Below are 15617 nucleotides of genomic sequence, written 5' to 3'. Positions count from 1 at the left end.
TAGGACAGTCTCTGGGTCCCAGAGCCCTTGAAACGCAAACCACTGCTCCCCCTGTACCACAGAGGCCACAGTAGGGGCTGGTTGGTGGCACAGCGGGTTCAGCCGTATGGGCAGTGGTTCGAGTCCCGGCTGCTCCACATAACGTGCCTGGAAAAGCAGAAGACAGACCAAGAGCTGGGGCCCCCATGTGGGCAACCCGGATGGAAGTCCCGGCTCCCGGCTGAGCCCCAGCCATTGTGCCAGGAAGTCTACCTGGAAGTCCAGCTTCGCCGGACAACAGACAGCCGGCTAGGGTTGGGAGCCGGGACAAAAACATCCAGGACGTCTCGAAAGGGAGCAGCAAGCGTGTTTGCCGTGGGCAGCAGCAAATGACCCCCCCCCGCGCGTGCGCAGTGATGCAGCCGCAGGGGGAGGCGGTGGGAGCGGGGGGGGGGGCAGGCGGGGCGGGGCGGTCTCTCATCTTTCAGCCCACCCCTCAGCTGGTCTCTCTGTGGCCTCTGGGTCCCTGGGAGCCCCGGGATCCATCACCACGGATCTTCCAGCAGGTCCCACAGCCGGCTGCCACTGGAGTCGGACACGTCAGCAGCGAAGATGCTGGGGGCTGGGGGCCCGGAGCCCAGCGGAGGACCCCCACTCAGGGCCTCCAGCCAGTCCAAGGAGTCCGTGAGGCCCCTGGGCGAGGGGGACGGGGAGTTGGCGGGGGACGGGAGCGAGGACGAGAAGACGGAGGAGAGGCCTTCGGAGTCGGAGGAGGGGGACAGCACGTCGAAAGAGCCGGGGAACTCCAGGGGGATGGGGGGCAACGGGTCTGCGGGGAAGGAACGGGGCGTGAGCCGAGGGCGGCAGGGGCCGGGCCTCCAGCCCCGACCGCCAGGCCCCTTCTCACCGTCAGGCTGCACCCGATCCTCCAGGATGTCCTCGACGCCCGGGTTCGGAAGCAACTACGGGCGGGCAGACGCGGCGTGAACCTGGGACTCCCGCCCAGAACGTCAGGCCGGAGCCCCCTGCCCCGCCGGCACCTACAACGCCCTCACCTGGGCCCTCCGGATGGCTTCCTGCAGCTCCTCCTCCAGAGTCAGCGCCGCCGAGGCCGGGGCTGAGGAAGGGGTCAGGGCCGGAGCCGCAGCCGGGGCCGGGGCCGCCACCAGGGCGTCCGCTGCACGCGCGAGAGGCGACCTGTGAGACGCCGGGTCTGGCTTCACCTGGAGCCGAGCAGAGGGCGAGTTCCAGTAAACCACGCCCATCGGGCCCAGCTCCGCCCACTCAGCCTGTGGCTCCACCCCCAGGACCTGTCCCGGCCTATACTCTTTGTCCCCGCCTCCACCCTCTCATTGGCCTCTTCCCCTTAAGATCCTCCCCCTCTTGCTCTGAACCACGCCCTCCCCGCCTACGAGCCTTCTCGCCGTGAAGCCACGCCCCACCCAACCTCCATTGGCTACTCAGCGCTTCACTTCCCGCCTCCTCCCGCTTTATCTACTCTTCATTGGCCCACACGTGCACAGCCCCGCCCTCACCGGGCCCTGCCGCCGAGCGGTTCCCAGCGCCTTGGGTCTCAGGCGTGGCCAGGGGGCACCCGCGGGGTTGTCCTCGCGCCGGCGTCTTTGCCGCTCGCGGGGCGGGGCGCCACCGCGCATGCGCTCCAGGAGCATCGACTTGGTCCCGGACACCGGGAGGCCCCGCAGGCGCAGCTGCTGCCGGAGCTCTGAGACCTGGGCGGGTGGGGGGCGGGAGAGCGGTGCTGGGCGGGCTCTGGGGCGCGGGCGGGGGTCGGGGCAGGACTCAGAATCTCCGGGGAGGGCTCCGGGACCCAGACTCACCGTCAGCTCCTCCAGTTTGAGGGTCTGAAGTTCCAGCTTGTGTGGAGGGGGCGAGGGGTTGGGGACCCCCGGTGGGGACGGGGGGAGGGGAGCCGGCTTCATCCTGGCGATGAGGGGGCGGAGAGAGACGGGCGCTCTGTGGTCCTCACAGACCGGCCACGAGAAGACGCAGGAAAGCGAGGGCCCAGAATTCGGGGTCTCTGAGGGGCTGGGAGACCCCGGCGTCCTAGGGGAGGAGGGGGCTCCGGCCAGCCTTCCCGGGGCCTGGACTCGGTGTGAGGCAGAAGGATGCTGAATTTCTGGGTCCCCAAGAGACCGGAAAGTGGGGTCCTACCTAGGATGTGGCGGCTGTGAGCTTGTGCCTTCCCACAGAGGTGGTCCAGGGGGACGCAGGGCCGGCCTCTGGGCCTGGGGGTCCGCCCTGGCCCCTTGTCTGGGCTCTGGGGGCATGTGCTGGTCGCAGGTCAAGCTGCCCCTAGGCTGGGGCTCAGAGCAGCCTTCGGAGACGCCGGGAGATGCCTGAAGGGGCAGGTGCAATGCTGACACCCCCCCCCCGAGCCAGGGCCAAAGCTGGGGTGAGCTGGGCGCCCCCAGGGAGGGACAGCAGCAAGGAGGACCAAGGCCAGACTCTCAGGGGGCCTTGCCCTCGCCCCAGGCCGCACTCACCTTCTTGGGGGACCTCCAAGGACAAAATTCTGGTTCAGGGAGCAGGACCCCGGGGCTGAAGAGCAGAGGGTCGGGGGCCGAGGGCAGGGCGGGTCCGGAGGCTGGGGTCAGAGAGAGATGGGGAGGCTGGAGCAGCCAGCCAGGCAGGGAGGGGAGGGGCCCGAGAAAGGCAGGGACCCTGTGCCCTTGGTCGCCGAGGGGTGTGGCAGCCCGGGGGGGGGCACAGGTTCCAGGCACCCCTGGTTCCCGGAGAGGGGGAGAAGCTGAGAGCCACGTCCCAGGCGCTCGTGGGGTCTGGGGCTCCTGTGTTCTCAGAAGGAACAGCATCTGGGCTCATGCATCTTGGGGGGGGGCAGGGAGACAGGAAGCAGGGCCCCCCGGGGGCTGCTGGGCCGCTGGGCCAGTGGGAAGGGGCGGAGTGGGCTCTCTGTGTGTCCCGGCCGCCATCCCCTCCCTCCCAGGGCCCACACTCACTCGGGTCCTGATTCCGTCGGCGGATCCGCAGCTGCAGGACTGTGGCGGGAGGGGGGAGGAGGAAGGCGGGAAGGGAGTGTCCGGGAGCCTGGCCTGGAGTTGTTGGCGGGACACTGGTGCCCGGCCCCCTCGCGCACACCCCTGCGGGCGGGTGGGCGGGCCTCCCCAGAGCTCCCTGCCAGCACGGAGCCGCGGTGGGGCCAGGCGCCAGCCCGCGAGCGTGCACGCAGCAGGCAGCCCTGCCCCCAGCTCCACCTGCCCCCCTCATGCCCGTGCCCACCCCGCCCCGCCACGATCGCCATCTTGGCGGACCGGCCCTTCCGAACCTCACCTCCCGGTGTCCGTGTGCCCGGCGTGGCACACACCTGCTCCCCTCCCACAGTCAGCCCCTTCTGCACACTCACCCTTCACACGCGCATCTCCTGGACTCTGCGTTTGCACACGTGCTACTTTTACACAGTTGCACCCTTTCCCACACTCGTCACCCTTGGCTCGCTCTGCCTTGGGACCCACCCAGCATCGACACTCGGCCCTCTGCTCTAGCCTGCACATGTGCCTTTTTTGCACACTCGCTCGGTTTCCAGCGTCTGCACCCACCCAACCATATATGCAAGCACTCATTTGCACACTCAGGGCTCCTTCGCCTGCCCAGGAATTGACTCTCCCCCAGCTCCACTCACTGGCACACTTGGCACCTGCTAGGCTCCACAGCTCACTGCCCCTCCACCTGCACTCCGAGGTCTCCTCGGCTCGGAGCTGTTTTGCCAACACCATCAGTTTAAGCCCTCGCTCCTTTGCATCGTCTGAACCTCTGCACGCCCACCCGGTCCCCACCCAGTCCCCACTAGCCATTTGCACACTCACTCCTTGCTGGGGCCTCTGTTATGCACAAGTGACCTTTTGGCACACAATTGTGCCCTGTGGGTCCCACTCTCCCCCCAGAATAGAGCATTGCCTGGAACCTCCCTCCCCCCACCCCATGCATAAAGCGAGCCTCTCACCGGATCGGAACTTGGAGCGAATGATTTGGGAGCGCTGGGAGGAAGCTGCCAGGGTCATGGTGGAGGCTGGGATGGGGACCTGGACTGGGGGGAGGGCCGGGCCAGAGTTGGGGTCAGGAGGTTTGCAGGACAAGGGCCTGAGGAAGTCAGGGGTAGGTGCGGCCTGGGGCCATAACTACTCTATGGGGAGCTGCCCCAAGCCCCCAGATCTGAGGGAGGAGGGGGCTGCAGGCCTGTGTGAGAGGGGACGGGGCTGGGGTCCTGGACTTCTGAATCTTGAGAGAGGAAGTTGAGGGTGGGAACTCAATGCTAGAATCCCAGATCCCGGATCAAGAGGGGAATGGAAGTCCCTGGAACCACAGCGGAGACGGGACCATCAGTGTCTGCCGGGAAGGGACAGGACCAGAGGGGAGCAAAGAGTTAAGGAGCCCCCCCCCACCCGGGGGCTTCTCACCAGGTGGGCTCAGCGCAGCTGTGCTCTGGCGCGGGCAGGGTCCCACGGTCTGCGCTGGAGACCACAGGCTCCGCCCCGCCAGCCTGAGACCATCTGGGACCCCCCTTCCTGGGGCGGGGCGGACGTGGGGCTCCCTGGCTCGCTCCTCCTCCGCGTCCCGGGGCGATGGGGTCGGGCGGACTGACAGCAGCAGCTGCCGGAGCGGCGCGCGGGTGAGCAGCAGCGACAGGTGGTCGTGCCCCGCCCCTACCGGCAGGTGCCACCTGTCGCTTTTTCCCTGACGCAGCAGCAGGAGTCGGGTTCAAGGCAGGGGACGCCTGGCCTGCGGGGTCCGGAGCTGGGGCGGGGGTGCGGTCTGGACCCCTGGGTCCGAGGGAGGGAGGGGCTCGGGACAGCGCCCCCTGTTGTGTGCAACAGGCACGACAGGTCCAGCGGAGGGACCGAAGGACCGACTTCGAGGCCCAAGGGAGCCGCTGGTCGCCACTGGCAGGGCCGAGGGCTGTGTTCGGAGGTGCGCGGGAGGCCCCGGGCCCTCAGGGTTGGATTACAGGCCAGAGGGCAGGCTGAGGCCGTGGCTATAAATACCGCCTTCGAGTCGGCAGCGGCCCAGCGCTCCAGGCGAGGGCCCCGCTGCCTTATTTCACGGAAAGTCTCCACCGGCGCCCCGAGTCTTAACAGGCGAGGTGTTGCCAATACCACAGATACCTTTATTGCCCCTTGGCGCTACATCCCAAGCCCGTCTCCCCACCGTCCCATCCTCCGCCACCCGCAAACTCAAACTCCCAGCAGTCCACGCGGGGAGAGAACTACAACTCCCAGTACGCTCTGCGCTCGGGCGGGCTCCCGGGAGCAGGAATCGACGGGTTTTTTTCAAGGTTCGCGGGCTCGTTTGCTATTGGCTTTCAAGGAGGCGTAGCCACGGGAGGTCCGTGACGGTGATTGGCCGGAAGCTCCTGCTGCTCAAGATCCCAGAGGAGGCGGCGGAGCCTGCGCAGTTCACGATGCAGAGCGTCGTCCGTCACGGGCCCCGCGAGGCGCAGGCGCGAGCTGCCCAGCGGCAGGATGAGAGGAGGGTGTGAGGAGAAGCTTTCGAAGATATCCCCTAGGAGGCGAGGACGACGCGGTTAGAGTCTGACAAGGGGCGAGCGGCGGCCGTATCCAGGAAGGGGAAAAAAAAACCTCTGGCCCCCAGCAACCCCTGGAGCGGAGGCCGCGCCCACGTGACGCGAGTCGGCCCGCCCCGGAGCATGATGGGAGTTGTAGTTCGGCTTAGAACGGCTTAGACCCGGCTGCCCGGGTCCCTGAGGCAGAGCTGGGAACTCAGCATCAGGATCCCATGGGGTGGCGGGGCCCCGACTCCCAGGTGTGGGAGAAGGAGGGAGCTGAGGGCTCCAGGATCCTGGGAAGAGGGGAGCTGAGTGGAATCCCGCGCTTCGGCCCGGGGTCCCGACTGCTGCTGCAGAGGAGAGAAGCCGGCGGACACGCCCTCGCCCTGCTCACCTGTGTCCACGGCATCTCGCTCTGCGGGCGGAGGGTCCCAGGCGGGGGGTGGCCCAAGGCCGGGACCCAGCTGGTAGTGGCTCAGCAGGTGGTGCAGCTGAGCGGGGGCCAGCGTGGGGTGGTCAGTTCGCAGGCTGCTCCAGGAGGCCTGGTGGGGAGAGCGGATAGGTGGTCATGAGCGGGCTGGCCCGGCGTCTGGGCGGCGATGTGAATCGCTGTAGAGCCACAGGATGGAGGAAGCGGGCGGGGGCGGGGGCACACGGGATGGGCCCCTAGTCTGTTCTGCAGACTGGCACGTGAGGATTTGCTCTGGTGGCTGCCTTCTGGCCGCGAGCATGGCTCCGATCCGAGACGGGGCTCAGACGGGCTGGGGTCAGAAATGGCCGCGGGCCTTGTCACAGTGGCAGGTCCCTGTGGCCCGGTTTGCTCCTCCGCAAACAGAGAACGGGCGCTGCCTAACAGGATGTTAGGGTGCAGTCTTGTCGCGTGCTTCCTCCGCGCACTGCACACAGTGGGAAGGACGGGAGCCCAGCGGCCTCGTCTGAAAAGCACTTAGCAGGCTTCCTCCCGGGGAGCTGGAAGGGCTACACAGAGCCCGGCGCGGGGCGCGCGCTTCGTGAGTGGTTTAAGCATCATGGGAATGCCTTGGTCTCACTCCAGACGTCCTGACTCAGCACGTCCGAGGGAGGGACCCTGGACACTATTTTTAGCAAGTTTCCCTGGGATTCAGGCACCACCAAGTTTGGTGCTTCTTGCTGTTGGCTTCCTGTTAGTTGCCAGTGCGGCACCCCATGGTGGCTGAGCTGGGGCCGGGGTGGAACGGGGTTCGAGGGGGAGCGGAATGCAGAGGGAGGCCGCCGGGGTCAGGGGTCAGGGGTCAGGCACAGCCGACCCGGAGTCACCTTGAGCAGGGAGCTGCGGGGCACGCACAGCAGGTTGACGGCCATGGAGAGCTTCCGGAAGAACTCCATAGCGATGTCGCCCAGCCCCGCCCCCTGTAGCCAGTCCAGAACAAGGTCCAGGTTGGTTCTGATTTGGACAGCGCGGGACCACTGGTAGAAGGGTCGGCCTTGGCCTGTGGGGGAGGGTTTTAAAGCACAGTGGGTGGGTTGGCTCCGTCCTCAGGCCGCTCTGCTCCGGCCTGCAGCGGAAGCAAAGTCTCCCCAGCACCCACATGCGTGTCCAGCCCGTGGCGTGTCCAGCCTTGGCTCCCCGGCTCCTTCCTGCCTTTCCCTCCCGGGCAGCCCCCACACAAACCCTCACCTCGCTCCATCAGCGAGTTGAGAAGGGACGCATTGGAGAAGAAGAACAAGTAGCCGAAAGTCTGCGACACGAGGTCTGGGTGCAGCTCACACTGGCCGGTCAGCTCCAGCGCCGCCTGGAACACGCCCAGCGTCGGCCTCAACCCTGGCGGCATGGCTTCCAGCTCCGCGCCGGGCCCTGGCAGCTCCGCGCCCGCTGTGAAAGGGTTGCTATCCAGGAGAGCAGGCAGCGTTGAATACAGAGTCTGAGGAGACAGAGGGACACCGAGTGATCGGCCTACAACTCCTGGGAGCTCCGCGGTGATGGAGCGTGAGGATACGGGAGAGCCACCAAAGGCTTCTGGGAGTTGTAGTTCTCTTTTGACTGAATACCCTTAAGGGTCTCCCTGAACAAACCCTTACTTTATAGATGGGACTGACTGATTTATTTATGAGATCGACTGAGAGACAACTGTCTGCTAGTTCCCACCTCAAATGCCCACAACAGCCAGGGCTGGGCCGAGCCAAAGCTGAGAGCCTGGAGCTCAGTCCAGGTCTCCCACGTGGGTGGCAGGGGCCGCATCACTTGGGCCATTGCTACTCCCTCCAGGCCGCACATCTGCAGGCAGCTGGAAACCAGGCGCCCCACTAGGCCGTGCGTGCAGCCCAAGCAGCGTGCACCAAGCATCCCCCGTGGTGGACAGGTTTCCAGCACTGATCGGGCCAAGGACAGCTCAAGTCCCAAGCAAGGCGTTCCAAGAGTATTGAAGGCCACCTGTCGTGCATTGTGGGACTTGTAGTTCTCAGCAGAGACTGCTCAAGAAGATTGGGCACTGGAGAAGGAGGCCCCCTCGAAGGAGCTATTTATTCGGAATCCCCAAAGGAAAGCAAAAGAATGGAAGGCCAGGAAGTGGGATGGCAGCTAGCCAGGGGAAAGAAAGACCAGGCTGAGGACAGGAAATGAGGCCGGAGACAGAAGACACCGAACCACGCTTGGCAGGGACGTCCGGGAAGCGGGCTTCCCAGTCCAGGCTGCTCGGCTGAGATGCTGTCGGTCCCCCAAGATTCCCCCTCGTTTTCTGGATAGGGGATCGGGGATCAGGCCCTGAGAAGCCCAGGAAGCGACGGCGAGGTCAAAGGTGGTGCCGGGCAAGCAGACGAAGCAGCTGGTGCAGAACGTGAGTCCACAGAGGAAGTGAACTCAGAGCTGCAGGGAGCCAGGCCGCATTCAGGAGGCCAGGAGCTTAGATGGCAGCGCCCGGCGCCACCTGATCTGTTTACCTCCCGGTGTTTATGGAACACTTATCAGTTCCTGAGGAGTGGACGTAGGAAACAGGAGCTTGCGCAAGGGGGGATGCTGACAGCACCCAGCCAGCGAGGGCAGTCGGCTAAGAGGGGATCATCGCAAAGCCCGGAAGCGAGGCCAGAAAGGCAGGAAGCAATGCGAACTCAAACAGGAAGTGGTGTCACAACAGCAGCGCGCGCGGGAGAGACGGGAAGTGACGTCAGCGAGGCCGGCCATCTGGAACGCCGCGGGCGAGGCCAACCTTGGTGAGGTAGTAGACGGACTGCTGGAAGGTGCACATGATGACCTCGTCCAGGAGGGCCATGGCCTCGTCACACAATTCCAAGTCGCTGCAGAGCTGCGGGTCTGAGGACAGGCCTGGGAGTGAGAGGGAGCCCCCACGAGCGGGCCGGGGAGGGCGTGGGCTGGCGTCCGAGCTCACCCTCCTGGTCTGCCTCCTTCTCCATTTCCAGCACCTTCTCCTGCACGAAGCTCAGCAGCTCCGTGGTGTTGGCCATCCACAGCATGAGCGGCCGCAGCTCCACAGACACGGCCTCGGGCGTCAGGGGCACCTCGGGGACCCCCTCGGGGTGGCTGGGGGAAGAGGAAGAAACCTGCGGCCCCTGCCCAACCCCTACGCGAGAGCAGGGTTGGAGACCAGCGCCAAGCCCCACTTCACAGCTGGGCAAGGGGAGTCCCACGGAGGAGCGGAAACTCGCACTGTGACGTCATGCAGTGACGCCGCGTGGGTGCAGACCCCCAGCCCTGCTTCCCTCCCGAACTTTCTGCCCAGAGTTCCTCTTACTTCTCCGGCTGACGGTCTCCGATTTCCTTGATCTTTTCCTGCAGAACAGTAAGATCAGAATCAAGGCGAGGAAAGAAGGTGTCCTGGCTAATATCCCGCCTTTTCTTTCATCCATGGTCTCTGCCCAGTGTTCAGATGATCCTAACCCTATGCTGCTCTCTCCCGCCATTTTGCAGAATAGTTTCTCCCATGATCCCACAGCTCCAGAGGTAGGCATCGAGCGCAGTGGGTGAACTCCCAGCATCCTCTGGGGCCCCGCAAGGTATCACGGGAAAGGCAGTTTCCGCCCTCCCAGCTCCGCGCGGAGGCGAAGGGCCCGCTGGGGAGGGGGCTCGGGGTGCTCACCCAGACGGTCTCCTTGATGAGCCGGGCCAGGCGGCCCAGCAAGCGCGGCAGGTGGCCCAGCTCCAGCTCGCGGGCCGAGTGCTGCACGCACAGCGCCAGCAGCGTGGCGGGCCCGAGCGGGGGCAGCTCCCCGGCGCCCGAGGCCGCGGCACGCACGATCTCGCCCAGCAGCGCCTCCTCCTCGCGCGGCCGGAAGCGCAGCACCGGCTCGCGGCCGTCGAGGTAGGCGGCCAGCGCCTCGCCGCGCTCCTGCAGGCCGCGGCCGCACAGGCGGCAGGAGAAGGCCCAGCCGGGGCCCGGCGGCGTGGCCCCGGGGCGCGCGGGCAGCCAGGGCGGCCGCGCCGGGGCCGAGCCCCCAGGGCGGGGGTCCTTGTACATGAACAGGAAGTGCTCGCCCAGCCCCAGCAGGTCGCCGGGGTGCAGCTCGGCCTCGCGCAGCAGGAGGCAGCCGTTGTGCGTGACCGGGGCCCCCCGGGAGGGGCGCACCATGGCCGGGGGCTCGGGGCCCGCGCGCACGGTGCAGTGACGCGGCAGGATGTCCGGGGCGTTGAGGAAGGTGTCCACGTACGGGGCCGGGGACCCGCCGCGGGCCGACGAGGTCCCGCCGCGACCGAACACGTGCTGCTCCCGCGTCATCACGTACACCACGAAGTCCTGGTGGGAAAGCGAGGCCGCACTAAGGACCCCTCGGCACCCTCTGCTTCCTGGCAGTGAGCGCGAAAGGCCTCCCCAGGTGCTGCCGTCTGGGCCCTTCCGCTCGCCTAACACCGGTCCGAGGCCAGACACCTATGAGCACACCCCGCTGCCTCGAAGTGGACGCTGCCATTCCACTCCGTCACTAAAGAGAATCCTCTCTCCACCAAGGGCTCTTCCATAGGGCGGAGGCTCACGCACCCCCAGCCCACCGCCGTGACCTCACTTCCGGGGACACTGCTCCCGCAAGGGCCGCACCCGCCGGCCCTACGCCCCCGATGGGGGAGTCCATCAACACTCCTCTCCAGGAGCAGACAGCTCCAGAGAGCTCTCCATATCGCGGCCTCTTCTAGGGACTCCGAGCAGACCCTCTTAGAACCGTGTCCCGTGTCACCCGCCGAAGGAAGCCGTGTATTCCAGAAGTCTCCTTCCTAGATAGTCTCTCTCATCTCCAGTCCATAAAAATGGAACACCCACCAATCTGGCTTCCTTCCTAAAATAAGGTCTTTCTGTTCCCCACACTTGTCTGCGCGATCGTCCCCTTGATTTCACAAATCCCCTCCTCTACACAAAGCCCTCCCGGCGACCCCGACACCCTGTTAATGGACACAACCCCTTGGGCTCATCTGCCTCCCCAGAAAAATGAACCCTGTTCTCTATGGAGCCCTGTTCTGGCTCCAATGGGCTCTCCCGCTCCCTAACCTGGAAGGAATGCCTCGTCAACAGCGGATTCTCGCCACTCAGTCACCCATGAGCAGACGAGTCCAAATAAATTCCTTCTTAGGGTATATTTGCGTCTGCCCATCATTCCTGTCCTCAAGAAATGGACGCTTCCTGTGAATCCTCTACCCCACCAAGGGCTTCTCAGGAACTTCGCCGAAAGGACTGGCTGCTGGGGGTGCTCCCTCCTCTTCCTACGGGAGACTCTCAGCTGGCAGAAGAACCCTGGCCAATTTCGCCGCCTGTCCCAAAAGACAGCCTCTGTTTCCCTTCTTGTCCTGGGGAGTGGGCTTCCAGGATATATACAAGCCCCCTGCCACGGCGTGCTCCCCCCAGTCCCTCGCCCCGGTTCTTCCATGCAGGATCCTCCATGAATCGAGTCTTGTCCCCTCATCTCTACACAGCCACGCTGCCTAATCCAACTGGCCTGCTCGCAAACACTAAACATGCAAGCGTCCCACAAGCCCCACAGCCTTCTACAGTGGCTTTCTCTCCGGTCCCAGCCGCACCTGTTGAGCTTGGCTGTACCACTGTTGCTTAAAGGGGGACATCCTAAGAAGGGGTCCCCTCAACATCACAGACAAATGAATATTCCCAACAACACCTTCTCTTGCCATTCACAAAATAATTCCTGACCGACCCCAGCCCATTTCCTGTTTCCTCTCTGCTCCCTAGCCCTCCAGCAAGTCCCCCTATTGTGGCCCCAATGGAAAGCTCAGTACCACCTGCTACCACCCACAGTGTTCACGTTGTTCCGCGGCAAGATAAGCTCGGGTCATCCAGGACAACGGCCCAGGCACCAGTGAAGGGATTTCTGGTCCAGGAGACCCACTCATGCTCCATTTCTCTCCCCAAAGAAAGGACCGCTTGCCCGGGACCTGCTTTATAGACTCCCCCACACTTCCTTGAGAAAAACCGTGTTTGCTCCCAACTCCCAATGAAACGCAGGGGAATCCTTGTCAGCCACCCACCCTCCTCCGCCCCAAGTCTCTCTCTTCAAGATAAAACTCTACCCTGCACCTTGCTTGGACCACGCCTCCCAGGGTACCCGAGGCCACCCTCCTCCGCCCCACGTCTCTCTTCAGGATAAAAATCTACCCTGGACCTTGCTGGGACCACGCCTCCCAAGGTACCCGAGGCCACTGCGACCCGGGGGATTCTGGGAGTTGTAGTTTTGTGAGGGGCAAAGGGAGGAGACTCTTTACCTGGGCGTCCTGGTAGCCCTGGAGCAGCAGGAAGTAGGGGCGGTTGCTGGGGGCCTGGATGAGGCACTGGGTCAACTGATCAAAATCCCCGGGGTCTGCAGGTCCGATCTGGGCATCCGCTGCCCCCGGGGCCATGCTGAGCGCCTGCTGCCTGCGTTCCTGCTGCCGCCGCCGCCGCCCCTGCAGGCTGAGCTCCGACACGCTGCGTCGCAGGGACAAGTTCTCAGAGCGCTCCTTGCCTCCGGACCCGGCTGGGGGTCCCGACCCCGTCCCCGGGCCGGGACTGGCCAGCGCCGCCCCGCCGGACGCAGCCCGGGAGCGGTTCTTCTGCGGCCGCCACGAGGGGGCGCCCGCGCCTGCGGAGAGAAGAACACGCGTGGGGCGGGAGCTCGTGAGGCAAAGCAGGGGCCGCCGAGAGGCAGGAAGCAGCCCCCGGCCGCCCTGCAGGTCTCCCCTCAGGAACTTTTAACGTGGATTCATCATCAGCACCTGTGAAAGCTCGGGGTACCGGGCACCTCCGCCCGAACGCCACGGGGCGCTCGGAGGTGATCAGCCTGGACCGTGCTGGGACCACGCCTCCCAGGGTACCCGAGGCCGTCGTGACCCGGGGTAATTCTACTAGGCGCCCGCGCGGTGCAAGCCCTGCGCTAAATCCTCCTTGGTGGACATCTCACTGACCCCTCGCCTGAGGTTTTGCTGAGACCAGAAGATCAAGACCGGAGCGCAGAAGTCTTGTCTCCCCGTCTCCCCAAGGGAGGCTTGGAGACCAGCGGGCTCCGTCCCCGCCTCGGCCTACCTAGGAGCCCCAGCCCCCGCCCACCTACTCCAGGCCCTGCCGGGCAAGGACCCCCCGGGCTTACTGCAGAGGCAGACCCCCACCAGCCCAGCCGCCAACACCTCCTGCCCTTCTGGAGCTCCGGCCCCGCCCACCCCCTCACGCCCAGCACCCCACCTGCTATCCCGCTCTGCTTCCCGCGAACCCCTCCGCATCCCGCGGGCCCCTGCCCGTCCCACAGGCCCTACACACACAGTCCTCGGGGCTGGCCACTGTCAGGCCCCGCTACGCACTGACCCTCCTGCCAGGCTCTCTGAGGTGCCTGCCCACTCCCCTGTCGGAAGCCCCTCTGGGGCGCCCCTCACCCATGTCTCCGACCAGGCTCCGCCCCTCCAGGGTCCCAAGCTCCTCCCCTGCCTCCAGGCTCCGCCCAATTCTCAGGTCCTCGCCTTTGGCCCCGTCCCCCGCCGGAACCAATCCCAAAGGAACCGCCCCCAGCCAGCCCTTCACGACCACAAGCCCCGCCCCGGAGCACCAGCCCCTCCATCCTCCTGGCCCCGCCTCCCCACCCGCAGGCCCCGCCTCCGGGCCCCAGCCCCTCTCTCCTCCTGGCCCCGCCCTGCGCCCTAGCCCCCAACCCCAGCCCATCCGTCCTCCTGGCCCCGCCCCCGAGCCCCAGCCCGTCCTCCTCCGAGCCCCGCCCCTCCAGTAGGCCCCGCCCCTGGCCCCGCCCATCCAGCAGGCCCCACCCCGACCTTCCTCCTGGCCCCGCCCCGGGTCCTAGCCCGTCCGTCCTCTTGGCCCCGCCCCCGAACCCCAGCACATCCATCCTCCTGGCAACGCCCCCGAGCCCCAGCCCGTCCTCCTCCTCGCCCCGCCCCCTCCAGCAGGCCCCACCCCGACCTTTCTCCTGGCCCCGCCCCCTCCCGCAGGCCCCGCCCCGGCTCACCATCGCCGTCCGCCGCCCCGAAGGCCTCCTGCTCCAGCCGGCGCGCCTCCTCGCGGCCGCGCAGCTCGAAGCGCCGCGCCCAGCCGGGCCGCGCCCGCCACAGCTCCTGCACCAGCAGCGGGCGCTCGGAGTCGCCCAGCACGCGCAGGTGCTCGGCCCGCCACTCGCCGCTGCCCACGCCTGCCGCCGCGGGCCGGCCCAGCGCGTCGCACAGCGCGAAGGCGTCCACGCAGCTGCTCTCGCCCGGGCCGCCGCCGGGGCTGCCCGCCAGCCCGTAGCGCTCCAGCGCCTCGGCCACCAGCTCGCGCGCCGTGGAGCGCGCCGTGGCCAGCACGCTCTTGTAGTTGGCGCCCAGCGCCAGCCCCGTGCCGAAGATCTTGAGGACCCCCGGGGGCGCAGTGGCGCGGGCGGCCAGTGGGGGCTCGGGGGCTACGCCCGCCGCCAGCTCGGGCAGCTTCTTTTCGCTGGCCCAGCGCTGCGCGCCCCCCGGAGTCCCAGGGCCTCCCGCGCCGCCGGACCCCGTGGCGGTCCCGGTGCCCGAGCCCCGGAAGAGCTGGGAGATGCGCTTGGCGCGGCTCCCCGAGGCTCCCCCGGCCGCCTTCACCGCGCCCACCCGCCGCAGCTCCACGTGCGGCGGCGGCGGGGGGATCGGCTCGCTGCTGCGGCTCCCCGTGTCGGAGGACGAAGACCTGGGCGTCCGTCGGGTGGCAGAGAGACGCGGAGAGCGCGCAGAACCGGAGATGCGGGCACGGAGCGGGCGAGGCGGGCAGAGAGAGTGAGGGACGAAAGAATTAAGGGCCAGCGAGTCCCCCAGGAGGAACCCCCGGGAGGTGAGAGGGCAGGGGACGGTGAAGAAGCGCCCGTCCGCCTCACTGCGGCCCCGCGCCCGCTCCGCACCCCGCTGGCCCACTCAGGGCGGGAACCGAGCCACCCCAACCCTTCCAAGGCCCTTCACTGGCAGTGACCGAGGGCAGGGCAGGCACGGGGACGCGACTGGGGGGCAGGTGGGGCCGCGGCGGGGCAGGGGTCCCGCGGAGCTGGGCACTCACTTGACGGAGGCAGCGCTGGGCCAGCGCCGCCCCAGCTTGGCCAGCTGCTTCCTGGGGGAATTGATCCACAGGCCCACGGGGAGATGGAGTTTCCCGAAGCGGGGGCTCCCGCCCTCCTTCCGCTCGCCAGACAGCATGGCCCTGAGGCACAGGGTAAGGCCCCAGATGCTCAGGGGGGAGCAGCCGAGGGGGTCCTGGACTCCAGTCACAGGCCCCCGAGGCCGGAGCGGGAGGCGGCCCTGGACCCCACGCCCCCTGGGATGCGAGAGGAGTAGGGGCCGGCCGCTGGCTCCCGGGCTCTCACCCTGCGTCGGGTCCCGCAGCCCCCGGAGGCCCTGGCTCCGCCGGCCTGGGTTGGTTCCCGGTCCCTCCGCTCCCGTAAAGCTGTAGCCTCTGTCCCAGCTCCCAGCACTGGGTGGGGGACAGGAAAAGGCGAGAGGAAGCCCGGCAGGAAGAGCGGGGAGGGGGCGTCCTGTGAGAGACCAGGCCTGGGGGAGGAGGCCTGCGCAGCCTGGCCCAGCCCCGCTCCCGGAGGCTGTCGGGCAGGCCTCTCGAGAGGCCGCGAGCAGCACCCCAGGCCCAGACTTGTCCCCTGGGGGGACCAGAAGTTCGCATCAGCGCAGGGGAGCGAGCCGGCT

At 66.9% G+C, this 15617-nt stretch overlaps 2 protein-coding genes across 2 annotated transcripts; both read right to left on the bottom strand.

The window, feature by feature from the left end:
- Positions 1-324: 324 nt before the first annotated feature.
- On the bottom strand, positions 325-4949 carry MAMSTR (MEF2 activating motif and SAP domain containing transcriptional regulator). The gene is made up of 10 exons (XM_051840807.2): positions 4413-4949; positions 3959-4042; positions 2958-2996; positions 2484-2584; positions 2152-2336; positions 1818-1920; positions 1515-1709; positions 1035-1202; positions 887-941; positions 325-808 (listed from the first exon to the last, which is right to left on the bottom strand). Exons 2-10 carry the CDS (start codon positions 4014-4016, stop codon positions 525-527), a joined length of 1188 nt encoding a protein of 395 aa, XP_051696767.2. The 5' UTR covers positions 4017-4042; positions 4413-4949; the 3' UTR covers positions 325-524.
- A 149-nt stretch (positions 4950-5098) lies between these two features.
- RASIP1 (Ras interacting protein 1) lies at positions 5099-15594 on the bottom strand. Its single transcript, XM_070063115.1, has 12 exons — positions 15284-15594; positions 14980-15120; positions 13931-14619; positions 12207-12562; positions 9589-10242; positions 9244-9281; positions 8881-9032; positions 8701-8804; positions 7176-7419; positions 6815-6987; positions 5913-6060; positions 5099-5514 (listed from the first exon to the last, which is right to left on the bottom strand). Exons 1-12 carry the CDS (start codon positions 15592-15594, stop codon positions 5315-5317), a joined length of 3210 nt encoding a protein of 1069 aa, XP_069919216.1. The 3' UTR covers positions 5099-5314.
- Positions 15595-15617: the final 23 nt, after the last annotated feature.

This window comes from Oryctolagus cuniculus, chromosome 18 (assembly GCF_964237555.1).
Source record: "Oryctolagus cuniculus chromosome 18, mOryCun1.1, whole genome shotgun sequence".
NCBI classification, from domain to species: Eukaryota; Metazoa; Chordata; class Mammalia; order Lagomorpha; family Leporidae; genus Oryctolagus; species Oryctolagus cuniculus.
This window is presented reverse-complemented; position numbering and strand designations above follow the sequence as displayed.

Coding starts and splice junctions, on each gene's coding strand:
- MAMSTR (XM_051840807.2), bottom strand. CDS start 4,016: ATGACCCTGGCAGCTTCCTCCCAGCGCTCCCAAATCATTCGCTCCAAG. Junction 1,203..1,514: donor CCGCTCGGCGGCAGGGCCCG/GTGAGGGCGGGG, acceptor GCTCGGCTCCAG/GTGAAGCCAGACCCGGCGTC. Junction 942..1,034: donor AAGCCATCCGGAGGGCCCAG/GTGAGGGCGTTG, acceptor GCCCGCCCGTAG/TTGCTTCCGAACCCGGGCGT.
- RASIP1 (XM_070063115.1), bottom strand. CDS start 15,594: ATGCGAACTTCTGGTCCCCCCAGGGGACAAGTCTGGGCCTGGGGTGCT. Junction 15,121..15,283: donor GCTGCGGGACCCGACGCAGG/GTGAGAGCCCGG, acceptor CCTGTGCCTCAG/GGCCATGCTGTCTGGCGAGC. Junction 10,243..12,206: donor AGGGCTACCAGGACGCCCAG/GTAAAGAGTCTC, acceptor CTTTCCCACCAG/GACTTCGTGGTGTACGTGAT.